The sequence below is a fragment of the Pelodiscus sinensis genome, chromosome 8, assembly GCF_049634645.1.
Source record: "Pelodiscus sinensis isolate JC-2024 chromosome 8, ASM4963464v1, whole genome shotgun sequence".
Taxonomy (NCBI): Eukaryota; Metazoa; Chordata; order Testudines; family Trionychidae; genus Pelodiscus; species Pelodiscus sinensis.
In genome coordinates, this window is record NC_134718.1 from 2,656,131 (window position 1) to 2,681,886 (window position 25,756).

At 68.4% G+C, this 25,756-nt stretch overlaps 1 protein-coding gene across 2 annotated transcripts; it reads left to right on the forward strand.

Annotated features, from left to right (window-relative positions):
* Positions 1 to 691: 691 nt before the first annotated feature.
* Positions 692 to 25,348, forward strand: LOC142830349 (transmembrane protein 150A-like). 2 transcript variants are annotated; one of them, XM_075934546.1, is made up of 7 exons: positions 692 to 1,045; positions 7,784 to 7,831; positions 16,876 to 16,947; positions 18,320 to 18,387; positions 19,091 to 19,218; positions 21,196 to 21,373; positions 23,836 to 25,348. In XM_075934546.1, the coding sequence occupies exons 1-7, from the start codon at positions 981 to 983 to the stop codon at positions 24,171 to 24,173; spliced, it is 897 nt and encodes a 298-aa protein (XP_075790661.1). In that variant the 5' UTR covers positions 692 to 980; the 3' UTR covers positions 24,174 to 25,348. The 2 variants fall into 2 exon arrangements, with proteins under 2 accessions (XP_075790661.1, XP_075790662.1); XM_075934547.1 differs by having other exon boundaries at positions 693 to 1,045; positions 23,816 to 25,348.
* The last annotated feature ends 408 nt before the right edge of the window (positions 25,349 to 25,756 follow it).

The window sequence follows — 25,756 nt, forward strand, 5'->3', positions numbered from 1 at the left end:
CTGTATTCGGGCAGGTTCCTGCTGGCTCAGTGCCCGCTGGCCTGGCAGCCGGCCCCAGCCTGGAGAGCTCCCCCAAGAGCGTCCTGTACGAGGGGAACGGCCTGGTGTGAGCCCCCCGCAGGCCCCTGGCCCCACAGGCCCTGTCCCCTTCCCTGGTGGGGCAGGGGCAGGAACTAGCCCCCCAGGGGTCCCGGCCTCCTGGCCCTGCTCTTGGTGCTTCCTTCCTGCCCCAGGGCTCAGGGCCCCTTGTCGCCCGGCCCCAGGGGTCTGTGCCCTGCGGCTCTGGAGCACCCACCTGCCCAGGTGGGAACCGCCCCTGCCCCCGCCCTGCAGCCTCCTGCCTGTGCTGCCCCCGCGTCCCCCCCGGCCAGGCTGCGCTGGGGGGGCAGGGCCGGACCTGGCCGTGGGGCTCCGCTCCCAGCTGGGTGGGACCCCCCGGCCAGGCTGCGCTGGGGGGGCAGGGCCGGACCTGGCCGTGGGGCTCCGCTCCCAGCTGGGTGGGACCCCCCGGCCAGGCTGCGCTGGGGGGGCAGGGCCGGACCTGGCCGTGGGGCTCCGCTCCCAGCTGGGTGGGACCCCCCGGCCAGGCTGCGCTGGGGGGGCAGGGCCGGACCTGGCCGTGGGGCTCCGCTCCCAGCTGGGTGGGACCCCCCGGCGCAGGGCCCGGGGCAGGTTCTGGTTGCGGCCGGGCGGGGGCTGCGGGCGCCGGGAGCGGGGAGAAGCCGGCGCGGCCGCGGGTCCCGGGCGGGCGCTGCGGGGCTCGGGGCGCCCCGGGCTCCCCCCCGGCCTGTCCCACGTGCTGCCGGGCTGGGCCGGGGCCAGGGGCGGGGCCGGGGCCAGGGGCGGGGCCGGGCCGGGGCTCGCCCCTCCCGCCGCCCGGCCGGAGCTCGCTGCGCCCGGTCCCGTCCCGCCCATGGGGAGCCCGGTCCCGGGCCAGCCTGGGACGAGCCGCGCCTGGAGCCCGGCCGCCCGGGGCCACGATGCCCGCCTGGGGGCTCCTGCCCGCCACCCTGCCCGCCGTCACCATCGCCGGCATGTGGATCGTGTGAGTACCGCCCGGGGGCGCCAGGGGGCGCGGAGCCAGCCCGGCCCGGGCAGCGGCCCCCGTCACCGCCTCTGGGGGGCCCGGGGCTCCGGGCAGCGACCCCCCGTCACCGCCTCTGGGGGGCCCGGGGCTGCGGGCAGCGACCCCCCCGTCACCGCCTCTGGGGGGCCCGGGGCTCCGGGCAGCGACCCCCCGTCACCGCCTCTGGGGGGCCCGGGGCTGCGGGCAGCGACCCCCCGTCACCGCCTCTGGGGGACCCGGGGCTGCGGGCAGCGACCCCCCGTCACCGCCTCTGGGGGGCCCGGGGCTCCGGGCAGCGACCCCCCCGTCACCGCCTCTGGGGGGCCCGGGGCTCCGGGCAGCGACCCCCCGTCACCGCCTCTGGGGGGCCCGGGGCTGCGGGCAGCGACCCCCCGTCACCGCCTCTGGGGGGCCCGGGGCTCCGGGCAGCGACCCCCCGTCACCGCCTCTGGGGGGCCCGGGGCTGCGGGCAGCGACCCCCCGTCACCGCCTCTGGGGGGCCCGGGGCTGCGGGCAGCGACCCCCCCGTCACCGCCTCTGGGGGACCCGGGGCTCCGGGCAGCGACCCCCCCGTCACCGCCTCTGGGGGGCCCGGGGCTCCGGGCAGCGACCCCCCGTCACCGCCTCTGGGGGACCCGGGGCTCCGGGCAGCGACCCCCCGTCACCGCCTCTGGGGGGCCCGGGGCTCCGGGCAGCGACCCCCCGTCACCGCCTCTGGGGGACCCGGGGCTCCGGGCAGCGACCCCCCCGTCACCGCCTCTGGGGGGCCCGGGGCTGCGGGCAGCGGCCCCCGTCACCGCCTCTGGGGGGCCCGGGGCTCCGGGCAGCGACCCCCCGTCACCGCCTCTGGGGGGCCCGGGGCTCCGGGCAGCGACCCCCCGTCACCGCCTCTGGGGGGCCCGGGGCTGCGGGCAGCGACCCCCCGTCACCGCCTCTGGGGGACCCGGGGCTCCGGGCAGCGACCCCCCGTCACCGCCTCTGGGGGGCCCGGGGCTCCGGGCAGCGACCCCCCGTCACCGCCTCTGGGGGACCCGGGGCTGCGGGCAGCGACCCCCCGTCACCGCCTCTGGGGGGCCCGGGGCTCCGGGCAGCGACCCCCCCGTCACCGCCTCTGGGGGGCCCGGGGCTGTGGGCAGCGACCCCCCGTCACCGCCTCTGGGGGGCCCGGGGCTCTGGGCAGCGACCCCCCCGTCACCGCCTCTGGGGGGCCCGGGGCTGCGGGCAGCGACCCCCCGTCACCGCCTCTGGGGGACCCGGGGCTGCGGGCAGCGACCCCCTGTCACCGCCTCTGGGGGACCCGGGGCTCCGGGCAGCGACCCCCTGTCACCGCCTCTGGGGGACCCGGGGCTGCGGGCAGCGACCCCCCGTCACCGCCTCTGGGGGACCCGGGGCTGCGGGCAGCGACCCCCTGTCACCGCCTCTGGGGGACCCGGGGCTCCGGGCAGCGACCCCCCGTCACCGCCTCTGGGGGGCCCGGGGCTCCGGGCAGCGACCCCCCGTCACCGCCTCTGGGGGGCCCGGGGCTCCGGGCAGCGACCCCCCGTCACCGCCTCTGGGGGGCCCGGGGCTCCGGGCAGCGACCCCCCGTCACCGCCTCTGGGGGGCCCGGGGCTGCGGGCAGCGACCCCCCGTCACCGCCTCTGGGGGACCCGGGGCTGCGGGCAGCGACCCCCCGTCACCGCCTCTGGGGGGCCCGGGGCTGCGGGCAGCGACCCCCCGTCACCGCCTCTGGGGGACCCGGGGCTGCGGGCAGCGACCCCCCGTCACCGCCTCTGGGGGGCCCGGGGCTCCGGGCAGCGACCCCCCCGTCACCGCCTCTGGGGGGCCGGGGGCTCCGGGCAGCGACCCCCCCGTCACCGCCTCTGGGGGACCCGGGGCTCCGGGCAGCGACCCCCCGTCACCGCCTCTGGGGGACCCGGGGCTCTGGGCAGCGACCCCCCGTCACCGCCTCCGGGGGACCCGGGGCTCTGGGCAGCGACCCCCCGTCACCGCCTCTGGGGGACCCGGGGCTCTGGGCAGCGACCCCCCGTCACCGCCTCTGGGGGACCCGGGGCTCTGGGCAGCGACCCCCCGTCACCGCCTCTGGGGGACCCGGGGCTGCGGGCAGCGACCCCCCGTCACCGCCTCTGGGGGGCCCGGGGCTCCGGGCAGCGGCCCCCGTCACCGCCTCTGGGGGGCCCGGGGCTGCGGGCAGCGACCCCCCGTCACCGCCTCTGGGGGACCCGGGGCTCTGGGCAGCGACCCCCCGTCACCGCCTCTGGGGGGCCCGGGGCTGCGGGCAGCGACCCCCCGTCACCGCCTCTGGGGGACCCGGGGCTGCGGGCAGCGACCCCCCCGTCACCGCCTCTGGGGGGCCCGGGGCTCCGGGCAGCGACCCCCCGTCACCGCCTCTGGGGGGCCCGGGGCTCCGGGCAGCGACCCCCCCGTCACCGCCTCTGGGGGACCCGGGGCTGCGGGCAGCGACCCCCCGTCACCGCCTCTGGGGGACCCGGGGCTCCGGGCAGCGACCCCCCCGTCACCGCCTCTGGGGGACCCGGGGCTGCGGGCAGCGACCCCCCGTCACCGCCTCTGGGGGACCCGGGGCTGCGGGCAGCGACCCCCCGTCACCGCCTCTGGGGGGCCCGGGGCTGCGGGCAGCGACCCCCCGTCACCGCCTCTGGGGGGCCCGGGGCTGCGGGCAGCGACCCCCCCGTCACCGCCTCTGGGGGGCCCGGGGCTGCGGGCAGCGACCCCCCCGTCACCGCCTCTGGGGGGCCCGGGGCTGCGGGCAGCGACCCCCCCGTCACCGCCTCCGGGGGGCCCGGGGCTCCGGGCAGCGACCCCCCCGTCACCGCCTCCGGGGGGCCCGGGGCTCCGGGCAGCGACCCCCCCGTCACCGCCTCTGGGGGGCCCGGGGCTCCGGGCAGCGACCCCCCGTCACCGCCTCTGGGGGACCCGGGGCTGCGGGCAGCGACCCCCCCGTCACCGCCTCCGGGGGGCCCGGGGCTCCGGGCAGCGACCCCCCCGTCACCGCCTCTGGGGGGCCCGGGGCTCCGGGCAGCGACCCCCCCGTCACCGCCTCTGGGGGGCCCGGGGCTGCGGGCAGCGACCCCCCCGTCACCGCCTCTGGGGGGCCCGGGGCTGCGGGCAGCGACCCCCCGTCACCGCCTCTGGGGGGCCCGGGGCTGCGGGCAGCGACCCCCCGTCACCGCCTGGCAGCCCTCCCCCCCTCTGCTGCCCCTGGGGGCTCCTCAGACACTGCCCCGGGGGGCCTGGGCAGCGATTTTCCCCCCCGGGGGGCCCTGGGCAGCGATTTCCCCCCCCCCCCCGGGGGCCCTGGGCAGCGATTCCCCCCCCCCGGGGGCCCTGGGCAGCGACCCCCCCCACAGGCACTCAGTGCCCCCGGGTCCCAGGGAGAGCATCCATGGGACCTCTGCGCGTGGAGCTGGGCCGGGGAAGAGGGGTGCGAAGGGCTGATGGAGGGGGCCCTTGTGGTGTCTTAGCCAGACAGCTCAGCGCCCGGCCGGGGCCACTGGAGGGGCAGGGGTGTCTGGGCAGCAGCAGGTGCTGGGCAGAGGGTGGCCAGGTGTCTGCTTTGACTGGGACAGTCCAGCATCGGAGCTGTCCGTCGGGGAAACACGCTGGGACAATAGACCCGCCCGGCGACGTGATGTCGACTGGGATGGCGCCAGGTGCGCCCCGTGTATTTGTTTAAACCATCGGGCAACCCCAGGCCAGGCGTGCCCGCGCCGGTGCCTGCTGCGGGTTGTGCTGGGAGGAATGACGAGGGAGAATCCCTGTAAATCGGCCCCTCCCCCAGGCAGGCCTGGGCCCTGCCTGAACTTCCCTGGGTTCCTGTCCAGACTAATTGGAAAGTTCCGGGGCTTGTCCGGGGGCGGATTCCCAGCGGGCGATAACGCGTCTCAGCGCCGGGAGCTGTCTGCGGGAAGGCAGGCCTCCCCCGTCCCGTCCTGTCCCGTCCCTCGCTTCCCTCCATGCCGCGGATGCTGCACCGCACCGGCCCCTTCCCGCTTGCCCTGCCCGGCAGCCGGCACCCACCAAGGCCTTCCCGGCGCCCACTGCTCCCACTCCGTCTCACGGCTCCTCTCTGAACTCCCGCAATGGGTCAGTGTCTGTCCTGGGCCCACAGCCACCAGCTGCAGGCCTGCTGTGGCCATCCCCAAGCCAGACCCTGGCTTCCCAATCCAGGGTGCTTTGATCTCTATGGCTGCCCAGCTCCTCTAATCTGCTGTCCTGTGTCACTCAGTTTCTTCCCCACCCGCCCTCCCTCCAGCAAAGCTGAATCACACTTTGTTTGCCTTGTGTCTAATCTCCCTGTCCCAGTGTCAGCTCTTCGGCTGGGCTCCTGCTATCCAGGGAGCCCTATCCATTAGGAACTGCCTTGTGCCGAAGTTGTGGAATCACTTCCCTGCTTTTTGTATATTGGAACCAGTGAGACCCTGCTGGTACTGAAGCTGCGTTGAGTTCACTCTCTCCAGCGCTCTGGGCTCCGGGAGACCTGGCAGCTCTGTGAATCCTTGCAAAGTACAAAGAATTGCAGCAAACACCGTGGCTGCGTCTAGACTGGCAGGATTTTCCGCAAGTGCTTTTAACGGAAAAGTTTTTCTGTTAAAAGCATTTGCGGAAAAGAGCATCTAGATTGGCACGGACGCTTTTCTGCAAAAGCACTTTCTGCGGAAAAGCGTCCGTGCCAATCTAAACGCGGTTTTGCGCAAGAAAGGCCCAGTCGCCATTTTCGCCATCAGGGCTTTTTTGCGCGAAACAATACCGCGTTGTCTACACTGGCCCTCTTGTGCAAAAGCATTCGCGCAAGAGGGCTTTTACCCGAACAGGAGCAGCATAGTATTTCTGCAGGAACACTGACAATCTTACATGAGATCGTCCGTGTTCTTGCAGAAATTCAAGCGGCCAGTGTAGACAGCTGGCAAGTTTTTCCGCAAAGCAGAAAAACTTTCCAGTCTAGACGCAGCCCAGAGGTGTAGCTAACAACCCCCCAGTCGAATCGGAAGTGAGGTCTCAGGTGGTGTCTTGGCCTTCCTTTGCTGCCGCTGGGCAGGAGGCAGGATTATGGGGACAATTGGTCGGACCGGGTCTGGCAGTACCAGGTCCCGTTTTTGTGCTTAAGGGGCTTGCTGGCCCTGCTTCCTGTAGGACGCGTTACTTGGTCCAGACCTTGGCTGGCTCAGAGGCCCAACGTGCAGCGTCTGCGCTAGAATTGTGTTAATACCCCAAGTCCAATCCAGGAGCACAAGACCCAAACCTGGACCCTCTGGAGCGTCTCTGGCCAGGCTGCCTGCGTGGCTGCCACAGGTGGAGACGTCGCCTGTGGCGGGCAGCCAGGAGAGCGACCTGCAGCGTTCTCCGTCCCTTGCCCATCCTCCCCCGGACTGGCACGTGTCCCCACGACCTCGGCGCGCCTCTGCCCACGGCCTCGCCTCGGGGCTTGTCCTGCCGGCTTCCCGGTGCCGTAACACGGCCTGGCTTGCTCGGTAGCCACACCCACGGCTCCGTCGCCCCGCTTACGTGGCTGCTATAAAAACCTGCCCAGGGCAGGGTCTTGGGTTCATTCTGCGGCCCAGAGGCATCCGAGGGCCTCAGCTCCTCCCCGCTTGGGCAGAAAAGGGCTTGTGTGCGAGGGCCACGCCGGACAGGCCGTGTCAGAGAAAGGGGGTGTCTGGGGTGGAGCAGGGAGCCCTCCTGAAATCCCTGTGTGGACGCGGGTCAGAGCCGAAGTGGGTTTAGTTGGGTCTGGTTGGCCTCCCCCTGCCGCCTCCCGTCCAGTCCGGGGACAGGCAGAGCAGCGGGTGGCCGGAGGGGTCTGAGGCAGGCGGGGCGGCTCTAGCGCTCAGCACTGAGTGTGAGCCTCGGCCGTCGCTGCCCTGTGCTGGGCAAACAGCCCCTGGGTGCTCCACTGCCCCGAGCCTCCCGGGGCTCCGGCATCAGGCCCGCTGGTTGCTGCAGCGCCGCGGAGAGCGCGCCCGGCTGGTTCCTCGAGCAGAACCTCGTCCTGGGCCCCGGGGAGCACAGAACCTGGGGGAGCCGTCAGCCCTGGGATCTCATGGTCCTGCGGCGTGGAGCCTCAGCGCGAGTCTGCACCCCGCCGGCGTAGGCAGGGCGTTAGCCCCCCGGGGGCCGGCCCCTCGCAGCTCCGTAGCCTCCTGCGTGGGCGGCTCCGGCCCGGCCGCTCCAAAGCCAGCTCGGGTGTGTCTGGGAGGTGCCGTCCCAGCTCAGCTCAGCTCAGTGTGGACAGAGCCCCGGAGAGAAGCCGTGGTCCCGGCTTGGAACGTATGGCCTAGTGGTCACAGCTGCAACCCCTGCCTGCCAAGGGAGGGGACCTGAGCCCTTTGGGCTACCATCCCTCTGGCAGGCAAGGTGCCCCCCGGGCTGCGCAGGGGGCTCTGTACGGCAGACGGGGCTGTCTCCTCGCTGCTGCTCCGCACCCCCGTGGCGGGACCAGACTCTGCTCTCCCAGGCTTCCCATGCACCCCAGCAGCAGGGAGACCCGGGGCGGGGGACTCAGCAGAGCCCCGCGGGCCGTGGAAGTCGCTGGGAGCGTGAGGCCGCTGTCCGAGCCGCAGTGCTTCTGGGCCGTGTGGGGGATGCTCCCAGAGGCTGCCTGTGGCGGCTGCCCTACGCCCCCCCTTGGGGGAGGTGGTGCTGGGGGGTTCTGAGCTGGGGGGGGCAGGCTGAGTTAACCGGCGCTCTCCTCTCCCCTAGGTACGCCATGGCGCTCGCCAACAACCACATCTGCCCAGTCCACAACTGGTAAGGAGCCTGGGGGTGGGTCCTGCCCCGAGGGGGGGGGCATGTACCCCCAGGGTGGAGCCCGGCGGGGGTGGGGCTGGGCTAGGGTCAGCGACCGGGGGCTCACTCCGGCTTCCTGCCCCCGGCCTCGGGCTGGCCCTGCGCAGCATCGTCGCTGGGGGGGGGACAGCAGAGGGAGAGCTCTGCGTGAATACGGCGCTTCCCCCCCAGGCCCGGCACTCCCCTGGGGTTCTGCCAGTCTCCCCGCCAGCCGCCGGCCAGTTCCACGTTGCACCTCGTAAACGATCGGAGCCACGACTCTGTCTGTCGGCAGACGCCTCGGCCCGGAGGAGAGACTCCTGCACAGACCCCCCTCGGTCCCCGCTGGTTTATAACGGGCAGGCAAGGTCCGGCCCGCAGGCCGCCTCCGGCCCACCAGGCCTGTTCATGTGGCCGCTCATCCCTGCAGCATGCCGCTGCTTCCTGTGGTGTGTGTGTGTGTGGGGGGGGCTTCTCGCACTGCCCCCACCCCCGGCAAAATCTCTCAGCTCCTCTTGGCTGGAAAGCAGGGCTGGGGGCTGGGCCGCACACTCTCTCGGTTCCTATTGACGCTTTCTGGCCAAAAGAAGCTGAGAGATTTTGTTGGGGCAGGGGCAGCGCTAGACCCCTCCCCCCCCCCCACAGAGCGCCGTGTGGACCTCCCTCTCGGAGCCCGCACCCCCCATCGAAATGTGCAGCCCTTGACCACTTCCCAAAACCTGGGCCCCTCGTCAATTGTTGCTGCAACGAAAGCGCCTCGAAACGTTCTTTAGTCACGTGACACAAAACACAGAACTCACGGACAAGTCAGTCCAAGTTCAGCATTTCAACAAACCAGCCATCAGTGGCTGGACGTTCATTGGAAGCCAGACCGGAGCCCTGAGGGTGCAAGAGGGAAGTGGACTGTTTTCTTTTGTGAAATTAAAACTTGTAACAATAACTAGATTGTGGCTAGCAAAGACAGTTGCATTTCCCCAAGGTACTTCCTGTGTAGAGCAGAAAGAAAATACCTGGCTGGATTTCTTGACCAAACTGGGTATGTTTGAAATCACAGCTAACTTGACAGCTGGTTTTGGAACCATGATACATAACAAGACCCCAAAGTTGTGACTGCAGCTTTGTTAAGGGAATGTGGATTGGATAAATGGACGGTAAGGTGGATAGACAGCTGGCTGGAAGGCCGGGCCCAGCAGGCAGTGATCAACGGCTCGTCAGGATGGCGGTCGGTTTCTAGCGGAGGGTCGGTTCTAGAAACGGTTTTGTTCAACATCTTTATGAATGACCTGGAGGAGGGGATGGATTGCACCCTCAGCAAGTTCACAGATGACACTAAGCTGGGGGAGAGGTAGATACGCTGGAGGGCAGAGAGAGGGTCCAGAGTGACTTAGACAAATTGGAGGATTGGGCCACAAGAAATCTGATGAGGTTCAACCAGGACAAGTGTGGAGTCCTGCCCTGGGGACGGAAGAATCCCAAGCATTGGGACAGGCTGGGAACCAACTGGCTAAGTAGCAGTTGACCAGGAAAGGACCTGGGGGTTACAGTGGATGAGAAGCTGGATAGGAGTCAACAGGGGCCCTTGTAGCCAAGAAGGCTAATGGCATATTAGGGTGCATTAGGCGGAGCATTGCCAGCAGATCCAGAGAAGTGATTGTTCCCCTTTATTTGGCTCTGGTGAGGCCACATCTGGAGTATTGTGTGCATTTCTGGGCCCCCCACTACAGAAGGATGTGGATGCATTGGAGAGGGTCCAGCGGAGGGCGACCAGAATGATTAGGGGGCTGGAGCACATGACCTATGAGGAGAGGCTGAGGGACTTGGGTCTGTTTAGTCTGCAGAAGCGAAGAGTGAGGGGGGATTTGATAGCAGCCTTCAACTTCCTGAAGGGAGGTTCCAAAGAGGCTGGCGAGAGGCTGTTCTCAGTAGTGACAGGTGGCAGAACAAGGAGCAATGGGCTCAAGTTGTGGTGGGAGAGGTCCAGGCTGGATATTAGGAAAAACTCTTTCCCTAGGCGGGTGGGGAGGCGCTGGGCTGGGTTCCCTAGGGAGGTGGTGGAATCTCCATCCCCAGAGGTGTTTAAGTCTCGGCTTGACAAAGCCCTGGCCGGGTTGATTTAGTTGGGATTGGTCCTGCCTAGAGCAGGGGGCTGGACTTGATGACTCCTGAGGTCTCTTCAGCTCTCTGCTTCTAGGATTCTATGACTGGGCAGTAGCAATACTCGAATTTCACTTACGGGCGTTCCTGCCCCCACGTAGGAGCCGGGAGCAGGGGCCGTGGTAGCGCGAGTCTGCGGAGCCCTCTACCCTCACCCTCGACGCAGCCCGTTCGATTGTCACGTTTGCAAAGGGCTCGTAGTAACTTGAATATTGTTCCGGCAAAAGCGATTCGCGGTGCCCACTTCCTCTTTCCTCGCCAGGCTCAGATGCGTTGCCCCGTGTGGGGGGCGGGTTTGTTTATTGCACCGCGCTCTGCTACCTGCTAGGCACAGATTCAGGGACCGTTGGCTTCCCGTTGACTTAGCAATTCATAGGTTAAAAGCCCAGCATCTGTCCCTCTGGCAGGACGGGGCTCGGATTATAGCCTCTCTGCTGAAGGGTTGAGTCTTTGGTTCCTTCTGGTAAGTAAAGTTTCTTCCGTCCAGCAGTTTGTTTTGCCATTTTCATGCCGTTTAATTTCCTGGATTGTTAGCACCCAGCTTGTGGGGGAAGAGCGGCTTCTAGAGCAGCACGCGGCCTTTGCCGTTTCTTTTCCTGACCCTCATAAGCCTTGGCTCGTTGTGCTGCTTGTAAGTCCAGAAACCCGCTCCCCATACCCCCCCCCCCCCGGCTATATTATTAAACATCTTCAACGTGGCATTAAACAGGATCCTGTGATCTCCACCGCTTAGCCCGTGGGTTCCCAAACTGGGGGGGGGTGAAGAAATTGGGGGGGGGTGAGGCAACCCAGCCCCTCCCCTCCCCCAAGTTTTGCTGCTAGTTTTGGTTTTGGGCCCCAGTCAGTTCCTTTTTTTTTTTTGCTCAATAAGTGTTGCTGGGAATGGGGGAGGCGTGAGAGTTTCTCAAAAATCAAGAAGGGAGCGTGATGCCGAAAAGTTTGGGAATCACTTTCGCAGCCGATGGCCTGGCTGGGCTTTGGTCACCTTACTCCACTAACCCTCCTGAACTCCGTTCACCTCCAGCTCCTGTTACAAATGAGTTCAATGAATAGGTGCCTAGCTAGTCCAATTAGTGACACACCCCCCCATTCATAGAGGCGTCTCTCCTTATTGACAGAGCCCCTCACCTGGTTTCAACAGCCACTTAAAAGTCCCCAAGAACCGCGGGGGCGGGGAAGCTCCCTCTCTCCCCTCCGCTGTCGATGTGCTTTTGGAGCCGGAGGAGACCTACCAAGCTGCAAGGAGACTGGGCTGGCCGCAGCCCCCGGGGAGTTGAGGAGACTGAAATAAGGCAGCTTGACCCATACAAGCTCTGCAGCCTCTTGGTGGCAAGTAACACACAAATGGACCAAGTTCCCCGCCTCCTCGGATCCGGAGGTGGCTGCTCGTTTATCTCCCTCTGCTCCCGTAAGCGTTCCACTTCCCAAGCCCCCTTCGCACATGCACAGAGGAATCTCCTTGCGAGATTTGAGCACCTGGCTGTGGTACCCGAGGAGGATGCCCTCGGAGTGCAGCGAGGGTCCTTGCACAGTGACGGGACCCCCCAAGACGGGATTGGGGGGATACAAGGGCAGGAAACTAGTCTGATGGGTGAGACCTGGACCCCCCCGGAGGACGCACTCGCCCTTGGCTGCAGAATTAATCAGTACAGAAAGTAAAAGTAACGCGCTGCAGGCAAAGAACCAGAAAGCAGCCAGCTGAGGGGAAAGAGGAAGTCCCTGTCAGATCTACAGTGTTTCTGCCTGAGATCAGCTGAATTTCAGCTTTGATTGTTACGTGGTGTTTCCTGTCCGCACCAGGGAGGTTGTCCCTGTGCTCTCCTGGTCTGTTACGTATGAATTTCCAGTCCCCACCTTTAGGGTGGACCGGCCCTTTGTCCCAGGATCAGGTCCAGCGCTCAGTTACTCTGCGGTGGGGAACCTGGGAGCCACACTCACACGATGGGAACGCTTGTACAGTTGCAAATAGCGTGTGTGAATGCATTTCGCACAGTCGCAAACACCCCAGCTGCGGAAGACAGCCGGGGGAGGTGCGTCACTTTTCCATCCCCCATTCCTTCTCCAACAACCGCGGTGTTAGCCATCGTCTTCCTCGCCACCCGCATCTCCCTGCCCTCCCCAGGGGCCTCAATACCTTCTCCTACCGGCCCTCGGCTGCGGTGCCAAATTTACACCGTGTTACGCGGACACGGTGTTTGATGCACGTGCAGTCGGGGTCTTTCCTTTCCTCCTCCTCTGTATTCCCTCCCCTGCTAATGCTGAAGTGTCTTTTCCAATAGCTCAGTCGTATCATTGAGCTCAACTTCTTATCATACACGTCAGCTGGTTACCACGGGCCCTTGGGGGTTGTCTGTCACATTTGTTATTTCTGTCCTCCCTGGTTAGTCAGTCTGCTCTTAACCGCTTAGTTCGGGTTTTACCAAGTACTGACGGACCGGCTAGGTTGGAGGGCATTCTTGGAAGCCCCTATGCCGAGGGAGGCGGCTGTATCTAGGTGAAAGATCCTGAATATCATGCGCATTGACCTTGCGATCTGGGTGAAAGGCCCCAGGCATGTGTATGTCCCTCGCTACAGCCAAACTGCTCATCTAAACCCACTGTCGCTTTTTATCATAAACACTTCATCAAAACCATTAGGAAATACTAAATCTATAGCTAGAGGCAAGCAAGCCGGTTAGCCCGATCGGCTACACGCCCCCCTTTGATTGGGGAGGGGTGAAATGTACAAGGAACCCATCACACAGGGACAGATGTGAATGGTCAGATGTTTGTAGGGATGGTTTCAATGCTCTTGTCCGCCACTTGGCATGGAGGAGGAGTATCATAAAGATAAGACCGGCCAGACAGGGTCAGACCAAAGGTCCTTCCAGCCCAGTGTCCTGTCTTACAACAGCGGCCGATGTCAGGTGCCCCAGAGGGAGTGAACCGTAATCATCCAGTGATCCCTTCCCTGTCGCCCGTTCCCAGTTCTGACAGACAGAGGCTGGGGACACCCCCCTGCCTAGCCTGGCTAATTGATGGACCTAACCTCCATGGATTTATCTAGTTCTTTCTTGAACCCTGTTAAAGTCTTGGTCTTCACAACATCCTCTGGCGAGGAGTTCCACAGGTTGACCGTGCACAGTGTGAGATGCTTTAATCCTGCTACCTATTAATTTCATTTGGTGGCCCCTAGTTCTTATGCTATGGGAGCAAGTAAATCACTTTTCCTTATTCACTTTCTCCGCACCACTCATGGTTTTATAGATCTCTATCCCATCCCCCCTTAGTCTCCTCTTTTCCAAGCTGAAAAGTCCCCGTCTCTTCATCTCTCCTCATCTGGCAGCCGTTCCAAACAACCTCGTCATTTTGGTTGCCCTTTTCTGAACCTTTCCCTTGCCAGGAGACCTTTTTGGAGACGAGGCGACCACATCTGTAGGCAGGGTTCAAGCTGTGGGCATCCCATGGTCTTCTACAGAGGCCATAAGAGAGTCTGTCTTACGCTCTGTCCCTTTTGTCCCGATTCCCACGTGTTCTTGTGAAGCATCGCTCTAGTGGGTTCTTTGGGGGTCTTGCCCACTACACTCCATCTTCCTCGGCATCGCGTCCCTTCCCCCTCCCCCACCTGCCCCTGCTAGGGGTTCGTTGGAGGGCAAAGCAAGCCTGGCGTAGAGCTCGTTAATCCGCTCGTTAAGGGCTCAGTCCGGCAAGCCTTCCTGCCCTGGAGGAACCTGCGGGTGTCAGTTTGGGGATTCGTTGGGATTGGTCCTGCCTTGGGCAGGGGGCTGGACTCGATCCGCTCCTGAGGTCTCTGCCCGCCCTCTGGGTCTATGAGCAGGCCGCCGGGCTGCCAGGGAGCGGCCGAGGTGAGGAAAGCAAGTCCCGTGTGCTGGCAGCCTGCGGGACGGAGCCAGGCGCTCACAGGGCCCTTTAGATCCAGCCGGATGACTGGTGCTATACAGAGCCCCCCCGGTCACGGTGCGCGGACGGCGGCTCCAGGGAAGAATGTGTCCCTTGTTAGGAGGTTACCACACCGCACGCCAGCACAGGGAGCAGGCAGCAAAGAAGCGGTTAAGGGAATCGGACGGGGTGTGAGTCTCCAGGGAAAAGGCTGGAACTAGCTAGTTTCCTCTGGTGAGGCCGAACGTCCCCCTCCCCCAACACTGCCCGGACCAAATGCATCTTCACGTGGCTTTTCCTGGCGGATCGTAGCAGAGGGCGACTGATCTGCGCAGCTTGGGCCGGGCGGGGGGAGGGGATTAGAACAGGCTCCTTCTGGACGTTCTTGGCTTCCCCGGAGAGTCAGGCACAGCAGCCATGCGCTAGTCTCATTCTGGCTGGTGCAGGAAAAAACCACACATTGCCATTTCCTGCCGAATACTGGAGTCCGGCCTCAGACGGGCGCGTTCTCCTGCGCCGGCTCCGGCGCCCCAGCAGACCCGAGTGCTGAGGAACGCCGAGGGGCTGTGCTCCCGGTCGAGAGAGACCCCCCCGGAACCGAGAGGAGGCTGGGCGGGAGAGTCCACGTCGCTCCCTACCCCGCCTGGAAAGCGGAGCCCCTTGGCAATGGGAAAACGCCCCTTTGCCACTTCCCAAAGGAAGCCCTTAACTCTGTCCGCTCCGGGGGACTCTGCAGGCCGGCGGAGCTGGGGCTCTAGGGCGCGGGGCAGTCTTGAGACCCGTCCGCCCTCGGTTTCATTCATGCCGCTGCAAACCGGCCTTCCGGGCGGAGCTGAGGACGCCTCCCTCCGTGAGCACGGCTGGACTCTATCCGCATCCCTGCCATAACGGTCTAGTGCCCCCTACTGGGGCGCATGGGAACTGCTTCGCTGTGGGGCATACTCACGTGCCAGGGGCCAGGAGGAGCTGGGTTTGAGCCCCGCTGCCCCTAGAGCGGCATGGGGAATGGCGGGTGTGCGCCCCACGGGAGGGACTCGCCCGCCGGCCGGGGTAGGAGCCCGCGAGCGGGTTGAGCCACGCACGGGGCAGCGCTCGAAAGGGTTAAAACGGGAGTCGATCGAAGCAGGAAGTGATGTGAGTTTAGCTCTTCGTGTGGGGTCTGGCCCTGTGCCAGCTTCCCCCTTCCTTGCCCCCCCAGGTCTGGGAGAGCCCCCTGCCTCCCACTGGGGCCCATCATGCGCCCTGGGCCCCCCGGCTCTTTCCAGGCCAGGAACCCCAGGCTGGCAGGGGAGCCGGGGGCGGCGGGGATCCCCGGGACTGTGCAGGTGGGGTAGATACCCCCTCCGCCCCCGCTGGGCCGAGTGGCGCCGCCCGGGGCTGGCTGGCAGGCAGAGGACTGTGAGCTGAGTAAGCCGTTGGCCCGGGGCCTCTGCCACCTCGCCTGCTCCTGCATTCCTGGCCCATCTCCCGGGCGGCTGCTGCGGCGGCGTTCCCGCCTCCGCACTGGGAGCAGCTCCCGTCCCTCGCGTGTGACGGGAAGCCGGAGCCCCCCCGCCCCCGGCAGCCGCTGGAGAGCCGGGGCCTCCGCACAGCTGGGCCGTGTTTCGGGCCCTCCGCTGCAGAGCTCTGCCCGGCCTGTGCCTCGGGCGCCCTGGGAGGGACAGGGAGCACCAAGCAGAGCTACGTCCCGCCGGGCCTGGATCCTGCCGGGTCGCTCAGCCCGGGCTGGGGGCGGCCTGGGAGGGACAGGGAGCTCCAAGCAGAGCTACGTCCCGCCGGGCCTGGATCCTGCCGGGTCGCTCAGCCCGGGCTGGGGGCGGCCTGGGAGGGACAGGGAGCACCAAGCAGAGCTACGTCCCGCCGGGCCTGGATCCTGCCGGGTCGCTCAGCCCGGGCTGGGGGCGGCCTGGGAGGGACAGGGAGCACCAAGCAGAGCTACGTCCCGCCGGGCCTGGATCCTGCCGGGTCGCTCAGCCCGGGCTGGGGGCGGCCTGGGAGGGACAGGGAGCTCCAAGCAGAGCTACATCCCGCCGGGCCTGGATCCTGCCGGGTCGCTCAGCCCGGGCTGGGGGCGGCCTGGTGGTACCTGGCGCGGGGGGGGGGGGGGATGGCTGCTGTTGGCTGTCAGGACATAACCGGGGGGGCTGTGGGGCTGTGCTGCTCCCGTCTTTCAGCTAGGCCCTAAACTCGGGTCCCTTGTGGACATGAACCCCCCCTGCCACCGCCCCGCCCCCCTCCGCCCATTCCGGGAGCAACTGGGGTCTTGGCTTCTGTGGCTGAAGGAAACCCGCCCTGCCCCCCGGCTCCGGACCCCGGGCTTGTGTGGCTGGAGCCCCCCACGTGGCCACTGCCCCACGGCCCGCTTCGTGCCACGGGACCGTGGGGCCAGCTGGGCTCTTCGGACGGGATCCGACCTGCCCTGCAGCTGCCATGCCCTCAGAGCACCCCCTGCCCCCCAAGTGCTCCCCTCCCCCACAGCACCCCCTGCCCCCGCAAGCCCTTCCCTGCCCCCTCCCCCAAAGTGCCCCCCTGCCCACCAAACACTCCCCGGCCCCCCTCTGCCCTGCAGCTGCCCCCAGGACACAGAGGGAGCCTGTTGCAAGAGGGGGGGTCAGCTCTCGCTCTCGGGGCTTCTAAGCGTCCAGGGCCCAGCTCAGAGCAGCCCCCTGCCCCCAGGGGAGCCGCCCCTCTGCTCCCTTGAGCCTGGCAGTCCTGGGGAGAGGCCGCGGGGGAGGGGCAGGGGGAGTCCTCACCCAGCCCCAGAGCAGCTGGAGGAGTTTTGCAGGGGGTTGGTTAGCAGCCCTGACGGCCCCGGGGAGCCAGCCGAGGGCAGGCCCCTGGCGGCCGACGCGGGCGAGCGGAGCAGGGTCCGGCCGGGCGGCTTTCCTCCGCCGCCAGCGGGGCCCGAGACTTCCCTTGCAGGCTCTGGGGCCCCGTGGGGTCTGAGCCCTCCCCAGACCCACCCTGATCTCACCGGCCTTGTCCCCTCCCAGGAGCTATAACCAGTCCTGCGGGCTGGACGGCCCCGCCGCCTGCTGCACGCTGGACCACATTCCTCTCGTCAGGTGAGCGCCGAGGGTCCCGGGGGGCAGGCTGGCCTGGGCGCTGCTGCTGGGGGGAAGGGGCCGGGCTGAACTGGGTGGCGGTGGGGCTTGGAGCGCAGGCTCGAGCGGGCGCCCCAGGGTGCAGCCTCGGGTCAGGGCAGGGGCCGGGCGAGACTCCTGCCCGTCGGGTCAGGGTCCGGCCCCGGGCGGGGGGTGGAGGGAACCCTGGGGCTCCATCCCCTGCCCCAGTGACCTGGGGCTCTGCTGTCCGCCACCATGGCCCAGGGAGCCCTTGTATCCCCAGGAAGGGGCCCTCCCTCCACCCGTGCTGGGCAGGGGAGGGCGGGCGCAGGGCAGCCGGGCGGGGGAGGGCGGGCGTAGGGCAGCAGGCTCTCCGGCCCCAGCCCAGCTGCCGACTGCTGGCTCCTGGCAGGGGCTGGAGGAGGAAGAGCTGTGATGGTGGGAGGGCACTTCCCCCCGAGCTGGAGCACCCCAGCAAGGGAAACCTGCAGGCTCCAGAGCAGCATGGAGGGCAGCGAGGGGGGGCATGGAGCCACTCTGGGGGGGGCAGGGGAGCGCTTGGGGGGCAGGGGCACTCTGGGGGAGGGGAGGGGAGGGGAGTGCTTGGGGGGCAGGGGGCGCTCTGGGGGAGGGGGAGGGGAGGGGAGCGCTTGGGGGGCAGGGGGCGCTCTGGGGAGGGGGAGGGGAGGGGAGCGCTTGGGGGGCAGGGGGCGCTCTGGGGGAGGAGTAGGGGAGGGGAGCGCTTGGGGGGCAGGGGGCGCTCTGGAGGAGGAGGAGGGGAGGGGAGTGCTTGGGGGGCAGGGGGCGCTCTGGGGGAGGGGGAGGGGAGGGGAGTGCTTGGGGGGCAGGGGGCGCTCTGGAGGAGGGGGAGGGGAGGGGAGCGCTTGGGGGGAAGGGGGCGCTCTGGGGGACGGGGAGGGGAGGGGAGGGGAGCGCTTGGGGGGCAGGGGGCGCTCTGAGGGCTGGCTGGAGCGGGCAGTGTGCCCACAACCATGACGCTGGGCCATAGCACCCCGCCCCTGCTTGGCTAGAGGGAGGGGCGCTGGCCAGGCAGCAGCCCCTGGGGTCTCTAGTTTTCCGGGGCAGGAGCCCAGCTAATGGGGGGCAGGCCCCCTCTGTGGCCCCCTCACCGGGCGGGGGGGGGCCCTGGCCTGGGCGTGGGAGCCTCCCCCGGACACAGCGGGGCGCAAGGAAGGACGAGCCCCCTGCCACTGCGAGCCCAGCCCAGCCCCGCGCCGCCTGGTGAGGCCCTGCCGGGCAGCGGGCAGGGTCGGCAGGCGCCGCGGCCTGGCCAGGGCTGGAGGGCGGGAGCCTGGACCCGGCCCAGGGAGGGCAGCCAGGCCAGGGCTCTCACGGGCCCTTCTCTCGCCAGCAAGTGCGGCACCTTCCCGCCGGAGAGCTGCTTCTTCAGCCTCATCTGCAGCCTGGGCTCCTTCCTGGGTGAGTCTCTGCCGCGCGGGGGGGGGAGGCTCAGCCCGCTGGGGCCGAGCAGAGCTGCCCGGCCGGGGGGGGGCTGAGCCATGGGTGCCCCCAGACCTGCCCCCCCAGTGGCTTGCTTGGGGGTGCCCAAGGCCGGCCCTGCAGGCGGGAGTCGCGGGGGGCTGAGCAGGGAGCCTGCGGGGCCGGTTCCATTGGCAGGGGGTGGTTTCTGTGCTGACTCCCAGAGACCTGGCCCCGGTGCCCCCTGCACCCTCGGAGCGTGGGGCAGACACGCAGGAGAGGCTGGGGGTGCCTAGCCCCCGGCCATGCCCCTGGCTGGCACGCGGGCGCGCTCCTGGGAGCAATGCATCTGGAAACGCTGCACGTTGAGACGGGGCCTCGGCTCCTGCTCCGCTCGCCCTGCCCGCAGCCTGGCGCCCCTGGCCCTCGGAGTCGGAGCAGGCGGCCCTGGAGCACCCGCTGGGGGGCTGGCGGCCCCCGGCACCTCCCCAGGCCGGGTGCGGGGCTGAAACGACCTGGCTGTGACCGACGGGGCCGGGGGGCTCTGCTGGTGGGTGCGGGGCTGAAACGACCTGGCTGTGACCGACGGGGCCGGGGGGCTCTGCTGGTGGGTGCGGGGCTGAAACGACCTGGCTGTGACCGACGGGGCCGGGGGGCTCTGCTGGTGGGCAGGGGCTGACGGGTGCCTTGTCCCCTCTGCCAGTGATGCTGGTCGGCCTGCTGAGATACGCCCACGTCATCGAGCGCTGCGGGCCCTCCCTCCTCAACACCCTGGGGCTGGCGGCGGGCTGGCTCTGTGCCGCCGGCCTCACCATGGTTGGCAACTTCCAGGTAAGCCCCCTCCGCGGGGACCGGCCGGGGGAGGGGCCAAGCAGGGGGATCCCGGGGCCCAGAACTTCCTGATGCTCCGGAGGCATTTCGACCCGCTCCGGGCGGGTGTGTCCGGCCCCTCCAGCTGAGTCCCCAGCGTCCCCTCCCTGCTGCGAACCGCCATGGGGCCAGACAGGCCGGGCCCCTCCCCACCCCCGCGCCCGGTCAGTTTCGCTCCCCCGCGGCTCGGGGAGCAGGTAGCAGCCAGCCCCATTTCGCTGCTTTTCAGTGTCTCGTCTCCTGGCCTCCTCCACCCTGCAGTTCGCCTTTGTCTCCCCACCCCACGGGGCCCAGACGAAGCTGGTCTCAGACTAACTCTTATCTGGGAGTCAATATTTGTGGAGCAGCTGCCCGGCCGGCCCTGATCTTGTCACCCAGCCCGGGAGCCGGCTCGGGCGCAGTCGCAGGGACGCGCCGGCTCAGCAGGGGAGTGGACGGGGCATCCGCCTGGAGCGGGATGAGGTGGGCAGGGGCCGAGACCCCCTCTCGCTGCCGGAGCTGGCGGTGCCACCTGGGACTCCGACGCCCAGACCCGTGTCGGCCCCCCGGCCTCAGGAGGAATCCGGGGAGGGAGCAAAGCTGCTGCCCTCCTGCGAGAACCACCGTGGGGGTGCCCGCGGGTGGGGGCCTGGAGAGTTTGGGGGCCCCAGGGCCTTGGGGCAGGGCCCCAGCAGGGCTGTGGGGCGAAGAGCCCTTAAAGGGGGAAGGATCCGGGGCTGGATCCCACCCGGCAGAGGCGGCTGGGCCAGATTTGAGGGGCACGAGGATCCCGTGCACGAGGCGGTAACGCCACTCAGATCTGGGGCAGCCTTAGCAAAATCCTCGTTGGCCAGTGGTGGGGCCTGAGCCCCACTGACCCCTGTCACCTCCTTCCAGCTGGGCCCTGCCGGCCCCGGTTGCAGCCACGGTCCAGGGTTCCCTCCCGTTGGGCTGCGTCACTCAATTGGGGCCCCTGGGCTCTGGGGCTTTTCCATCCGACACGGGCAGACGGGCTGAGCGGATGCCGTCGGCTCGGCAGGGAGCGCCCCTCGGTGCCCATCGGCGTCTCCCCGCCGGAGGGGCGTGGCAGTGCGGGCGCACACAGGCTGCTTCCCCGTTGCGCGTGCGGGAGTTCAGAGGGGAGAGGCGCAGGATGGCTCGCCAGGCACCAAGGGCTGCAGAGCGGGAGGCTCTTGCACCGGCCGGAGGCGGCCAGGGCTGGGTGTTTGCTGCTCCCCAGGCGGTGCCAGGAAACGTGTCCGGGCAGACGCCTCTTCCCTGTGCATTCCCCCGCCCGCCATGGGCCAGCCTGGGGGAGGGAATGTCCCCGGCCGGCCAGGCCAGGCTCCCCTGGGCCACCCCAGACCTCTCAGGGCTGCTGGGCTGGCACTAGGCCCCGGCACCTCCTGCCCAGAGCACCTGGCTTCTCCGCTCCCCCGGCTCGTAGGTTTGCTGCTCTGGGGGCGTATCCCCAGGGCCCGGCTCAGCTGGCAGCAGGCACCCGCCCCAGCCGGGCCCTGACTTGTTCCTTGCAGCCTGCCAAAGGCACCGCGTGTGCAGCCCGCCGGGAACGTGCAGAGACCTAGGCCCCTGCCCAAAGACTAGCCCAGGGCAAGGTGGGCTCCCGGCCCACCCACAGAGCAGCACGGAGCCCGGCCCTGCTGAATCCCCAGCGGGGACCCCCGGGTAGAGCCCCCCCCCCCGCGGTGGGTTAGAATTCCAGCCGCATGTTGGGGGGGGGGAATGTCTTGAGGCCTGGTGCTGGGCCCCCTCCGGTTCTAATAGGCAGCGGGTCGCGTCGCTGCCCTGGGATCCCGAGACGGGAGCGCACGTCCCGATGCCGGGCACGCGGGGGGGAGGGATCCGAGCAGGGACCTAAGAACCCAGGCTCCCGCGGGGAGCAAGGCCCGGCGCCGTCGGGCGAGGTGGGGCTGGCCCTGACCCGGTGTCTGCCCCCAGGTGGACCACGCCAAGGTGCTGCACTACATCGGCGCGGGGGTGGCGTTTCCCACCAGCACGCTCTTCGTGTTCCTGCAGTCGGTCCTGACGTACCGCATGGCACGGACCAGGGGCCACTACTGGACCGGCCACGTGCGCAGCCTCCTCACCGCCCTGGCCTTCCTCACCCTGGTCTTCAGTATCCTTGCCCCGGGAGAGACCGCGGGGGGCGGGGCCCCGGGAGAGACCGTGGGGGGCGGGACCCCGGGAGAGACCGTGGGGGGCGGGGCCCCGGGAGAGACCGCGGGGAGCCGAGATTGGAAAGGGATGGAGCGATCCGGGGAGGGGCCCCAGGGGCTGCCAGGAGGGACGTGGGGGGAGGCAGGAGAGGTGGGGGGTGGCCCACCCGCGGGGGCTTACGGACGGGGCAGGCGGCAGCCTGGGGGGCATGGCCGGCGGGCAGCAGGCCTGGCTGGCTTGTGTTGCTGCCGTTTCTGTGGTGCTGCCCTGGCCCTGCCGCTGGCTGTTTGGGGCCACGTAGCCGCTGGGCCCCGGGCGAGCAGGGAGCAGGCAAGCGCCTGCGGGGCTGGATTGAGGCCCGGGCCCTGGAAGGAGAAGGGTCTAATCCGGCTCCTGCCAAGTCCCCGCCGTGTCCGCGTTGGCCGGCGCCTTGCTCCGGGAAACCCGGCCCCAGGCCGGCGCTGACACACGGACCGGCCGCCCGGCCTGGCCAGCTGGCTCCGGGTTATTTTCAGCGCAGCCGGGCTGGAGAGGGAGCCGGGCAGAGCTGTGTGTGTCCTGTGCAAACACGGGCGCTGGTCCCAGACGGGCGAGGTGGGGCCGCCTAACCCAAGGCAGCTAAACCAGCAGGGCTGGGGCTTGCGGGGGGAGACGGGCGGGCGTGTGAGCCGGGAGAAAGGCCGCCAGTGTCTGGGCTGAGGCTGCTCGGGGTTATTTGCACTGAGGTCACGGACAGACCAGGAGCCGCGGGGAGGGCTCCGTGCGGCTCTCAGAGCCCAGGAGACGCCGGGCAGGCAGACGAGGGCAGTGGGCTCTGGCGAGGCGGCTGCGCTGCCTAGGAGGGTCAGGCGGAGGGGCGGGCCGGGTGCATGGCGGCCGTGGGCGTAATGCGCTGCCTGGCCCGGCCCGCTGCAGGCTACGAGGCCGCAGACGCTCTGGCAGGGGGTGCAGGGAACGGAAACGCAGCCGCCGAGGGCTCCCGAGGGCCCTGGGGCGAGGGACCTCGGTGCCCCAGAGAGCGAGGACTGAGGGGGCTGAGGCCGGCAGCCTGCGGATGGGGCAGGCCCCCCGCCCTAGAGGTTGGCCCCCTGAGAGCCACGTGGCGGGAGCTGGGGACACCCCGAGGCGGTGTGTTGGGGCTGGAAGGAAGGCAGAGGAGGTGATGAGTGGGGGGGGGTCCCCAGGGAATGGAGAACGGGGGGAGGGGAGCAGGGTCCCGACGGGCGGGCGAATGGCTGAAGCAGAGCCGGTCCGGAGCCCAGCGGGCTGGAGAGCCGTGCCCAGGGCGGGGGCGCTGGGAGGGTCCCGGGGGGGGGAGGCTGTGGGACGCTCCGGCAGGTGCGGGCGGGAGCTTTCCGTGAGTCCCAAGGGCAGTCGGCCCCCGCGGGGCCTGGCGGGGGCGCTGGGGGATTCCGGACTCCTGGCCTTTGCACTTTGGGCGGGAGGCTGGCGCTGGGGGATCATTAACCCGGCGCCCAGGAGTCGCTGCACCAGGGGCTGTGTGCAGGGGCCCGGCCCCGCCACTGGTGGGCTCATGTGCAACCCGGCCAGCCGGCGCCCTGCCCCTCGCTCCAACCCCCCCCCGCCAGAGAAGCTTGGACCCCGTCATGCCGCATTAGCAGCAGCCCCCGTCTAGGGCCTGCATCTGCCCCCCAGGAAATGGGAGGGCTCGTGGCTTCAGCGCAGGCCGCTTGGGACCCAGCTGCAATGGAGGCTCCACCCAGCCCGTGGGTAGCGCGGCGCCGCTGTCTGTAACGATGGCGGCAGATCCAGACTTGGTATCCGCAGGGCGCTAACCATCAGCCCTCTTGTTGGCAAGAGCAGTCGCTGGCCCTGGGGGGTCGGGACTCTGACCCCGTCATGGGCCTGCTAGAGCCCCCTGGGGCAGCAGGACTGGCGCTGAAGCGGGGGGGTTGAGGGGAGACCCCGTGGGGCAGCAGGACTGGCGCTGGGGGGGGTTGAGGGGAGACCCCGTGGGGCAGCAGGACTGGCGCTGGGGGGGATTGAGGGGAGACCCCGTGGGGCAGTAGGACTGGCGCTGGGGGGGGGGTTGAGGGAAGACCCCATGGGGCAGCGGGACTGGTGCTGGGGGGGGTTGAGGGGAGACCCCGTGGGGCAGTGGGACTGGCGCTGGGGGGGGTTCAGGGCACCCCCCGTGGGACTGGCGCTGGGGGGGTTGAGGGCAGACCCCGGGGGGCAGCGGGACTGGCGCTGGGGGCGTTAAGGGCAGACCCCCCCGCCCTGGAGCTGGCCCCCCCAGAAGCAGGCCTCGCCTGTGGGGTCGGGTCATTCCCTGCAGAGGCTTTCAGTTCATCTGCCCCCCCCCCCCCCGCCCCGCTGCTCCTTGCAGCTGCGGCCGCGCCCGCCCCCTTGCTGGTTTCCTTGACTTGGGCGCCCCCCGGCGGCGTGTTCTTCGTGCAGGAGAGCTTCGTGCTGCAGCACCTGGCGGCCCTGTGCGAGTGGATCTTCATCATCAGCGTCCTCGTCTTCTACGGCACCTTCGCCTTCGAGTTCGGGGCCATCTCCACGGGCACCTTCCTGGCCCTCCTGAAAGCCAGCCGGGCCGCCAAGAGCCACCCGGCGGAGAGCAGCGTGCCCGCCGGCCACAGCCACGCCGAGAGCCTGCCCATGGTCTAGGGACCGGAAATCCAGACGCTGCCAGAGGCTCTGGCCTTGAACGTGTGCAGGAACCAAGGTGCCTTCATCTGGGGGGTGGGGGGCTGAGCCTTCACCCCACTTCTGACCAGCGTTCCCTGTAAGCTGAGCGCTTGGGCGTCCGCTCAGGAGAGAACCCAACACCGCCCAGCTGATGAGTGGAGCGCCCACGGTTGGGTGTTTTGTTTCTACGGGTGGTGCACATGGACATGCATTGGTGCATATAAATTATTCCGCACATGGATGGAAAAAGTCCACATATGAATGGAGAAAAGATTAGTGGGAACCTTGCTTCTGACTCCTGCAGACAATGCACTAAGAACACCCAGCCACGGCATCGCATGGCCCTTCTCGGGGAAGGAGATGGGCCCGCCAAAGAGCTCGCAGGGCGTTGGGGTGTGGGAGGGGCAGGGGAGAAAATGGTGCATCTGCCAGCGGCTGGGGTGGAGACAACCCGGACTCGTTCCAGAGGGAGGGAAGTGGGAGAGGTGGCAACAGGGCAGGGGCCTGGCGAAGGCAGAGGGGCTCCCTCGGGTGGCACGAGGTGGCAGTCCAGTTCTTTGCTGAGGTGCCTGAGTCTGGGGCAGCGAGGCCTGTCACCCTCCTCTCTCCCCCCCCCACCCACTCAGCCAGCTCAGGAGCCTCGGGGCGCTCGTCGGTGTGGCCGCTGGAGCCACGTGCCGGCACATCGGGCTGTGAACAGCGTCCACGGGTCCGTGGCAAAGGGGAAATCCAGAGCAGCCTGGGTCTTGATGGCAGGTCCCTGTCCTGTGGGCCGCATGGCTACGCGGGAGGGCCGTGGAGAGCCCTGTCCAGGTGCCAGCTGCTCTGGCGTCCCCATTTCCAAGGACTCCCCTCAGGAACACTCCCCCCCCCCCCTCGGACCGACCTGCCCCTCAGCCCTGGGCCGGGACGCACTGTCCCAGGGTTAGGAGACGGGTTGTGAGTGGAAACTGCTTGTCCCCCCGCAGGCGCCCTCTGGCCTTCGTCACCGCTAGACCCAGGCCAGCTCTTCCCAAGGAGCTCTCAGGACAGCCAGTCCCACCGCCTGGGTGCCAGCTGGGCTCCTGGGCAGGGGAGGAGGGGTGGGGGGGTGCCTAGCGGGGAGGGGGGTGTTTTCCCCATTGACGGGAGTTTGCTGCTGCTGTGTGTGTGAATGGGACTCCGCTTCCCGATTCGGCCCCCTTCCCAGTGGGACTGGGGCCAGCGGAGCGCGAGGGACGTTTTACACGCAATACAGGTGGGAAAGGAATTTGCAATAAATGGAAAATCCACCAGGTGTGGAGAGTTCACTTGCTTCCCAGGGGGAAGGGCGCTGGGGCCTTAGCGGGGCGGGTACCAGCAGGGGCAGCGAGGTGCATGGGCCTGTGGTGCCTGGGCTCCTAGAATATTCTGGGCCCGGGGCCCAGATCCACCAGTGTTCCAGCCAGATCTTCCCACCAGGTGCCCCAGCCCAGAGCCTGCACCCCACAGCCCTGCCTGCACCCCAATCTCTGTCCTAGCCCAGAGCCTGCACCCCACAACCCTGCCTGCCCCCCAGTCTCTGTCCTAGCCCAGAGCCTGCACCCCACAACCCTGCCTGCCCCCCAGTCTCTGTCCTAGCCCAGAGCCTGCACCCCACAGCCCTGCCTGCCCCCCAGTCTCTGTCCTAGCCCAGAGCCTGCACCCCACAGCCCTGCCTGCCCCC

Coding starts and splice junctions, on each gene's coding strand:
- LOC142830349 (XM_075934546.1), top strand. CDS start 981: ATGCCCGCCTGGGGGCTCCTGCCCGCCACCCTGCCCGCCGTCACCATC. Junction 1,046..7,783: donor ATCGCCGGCATGTGGATCGT/GTGAGTACCGCC, acceptor CCTCTCCCCTAG/GTACGCCATGGCGCTCGCCA. Junction 21,374..23,835: donor CTTCCTCACCCTGGTCTTCA/GTATCCTTGCCC, acceptor TTCTTCGTGCAG/GAGAGCTTCGTGCTGCAGCA.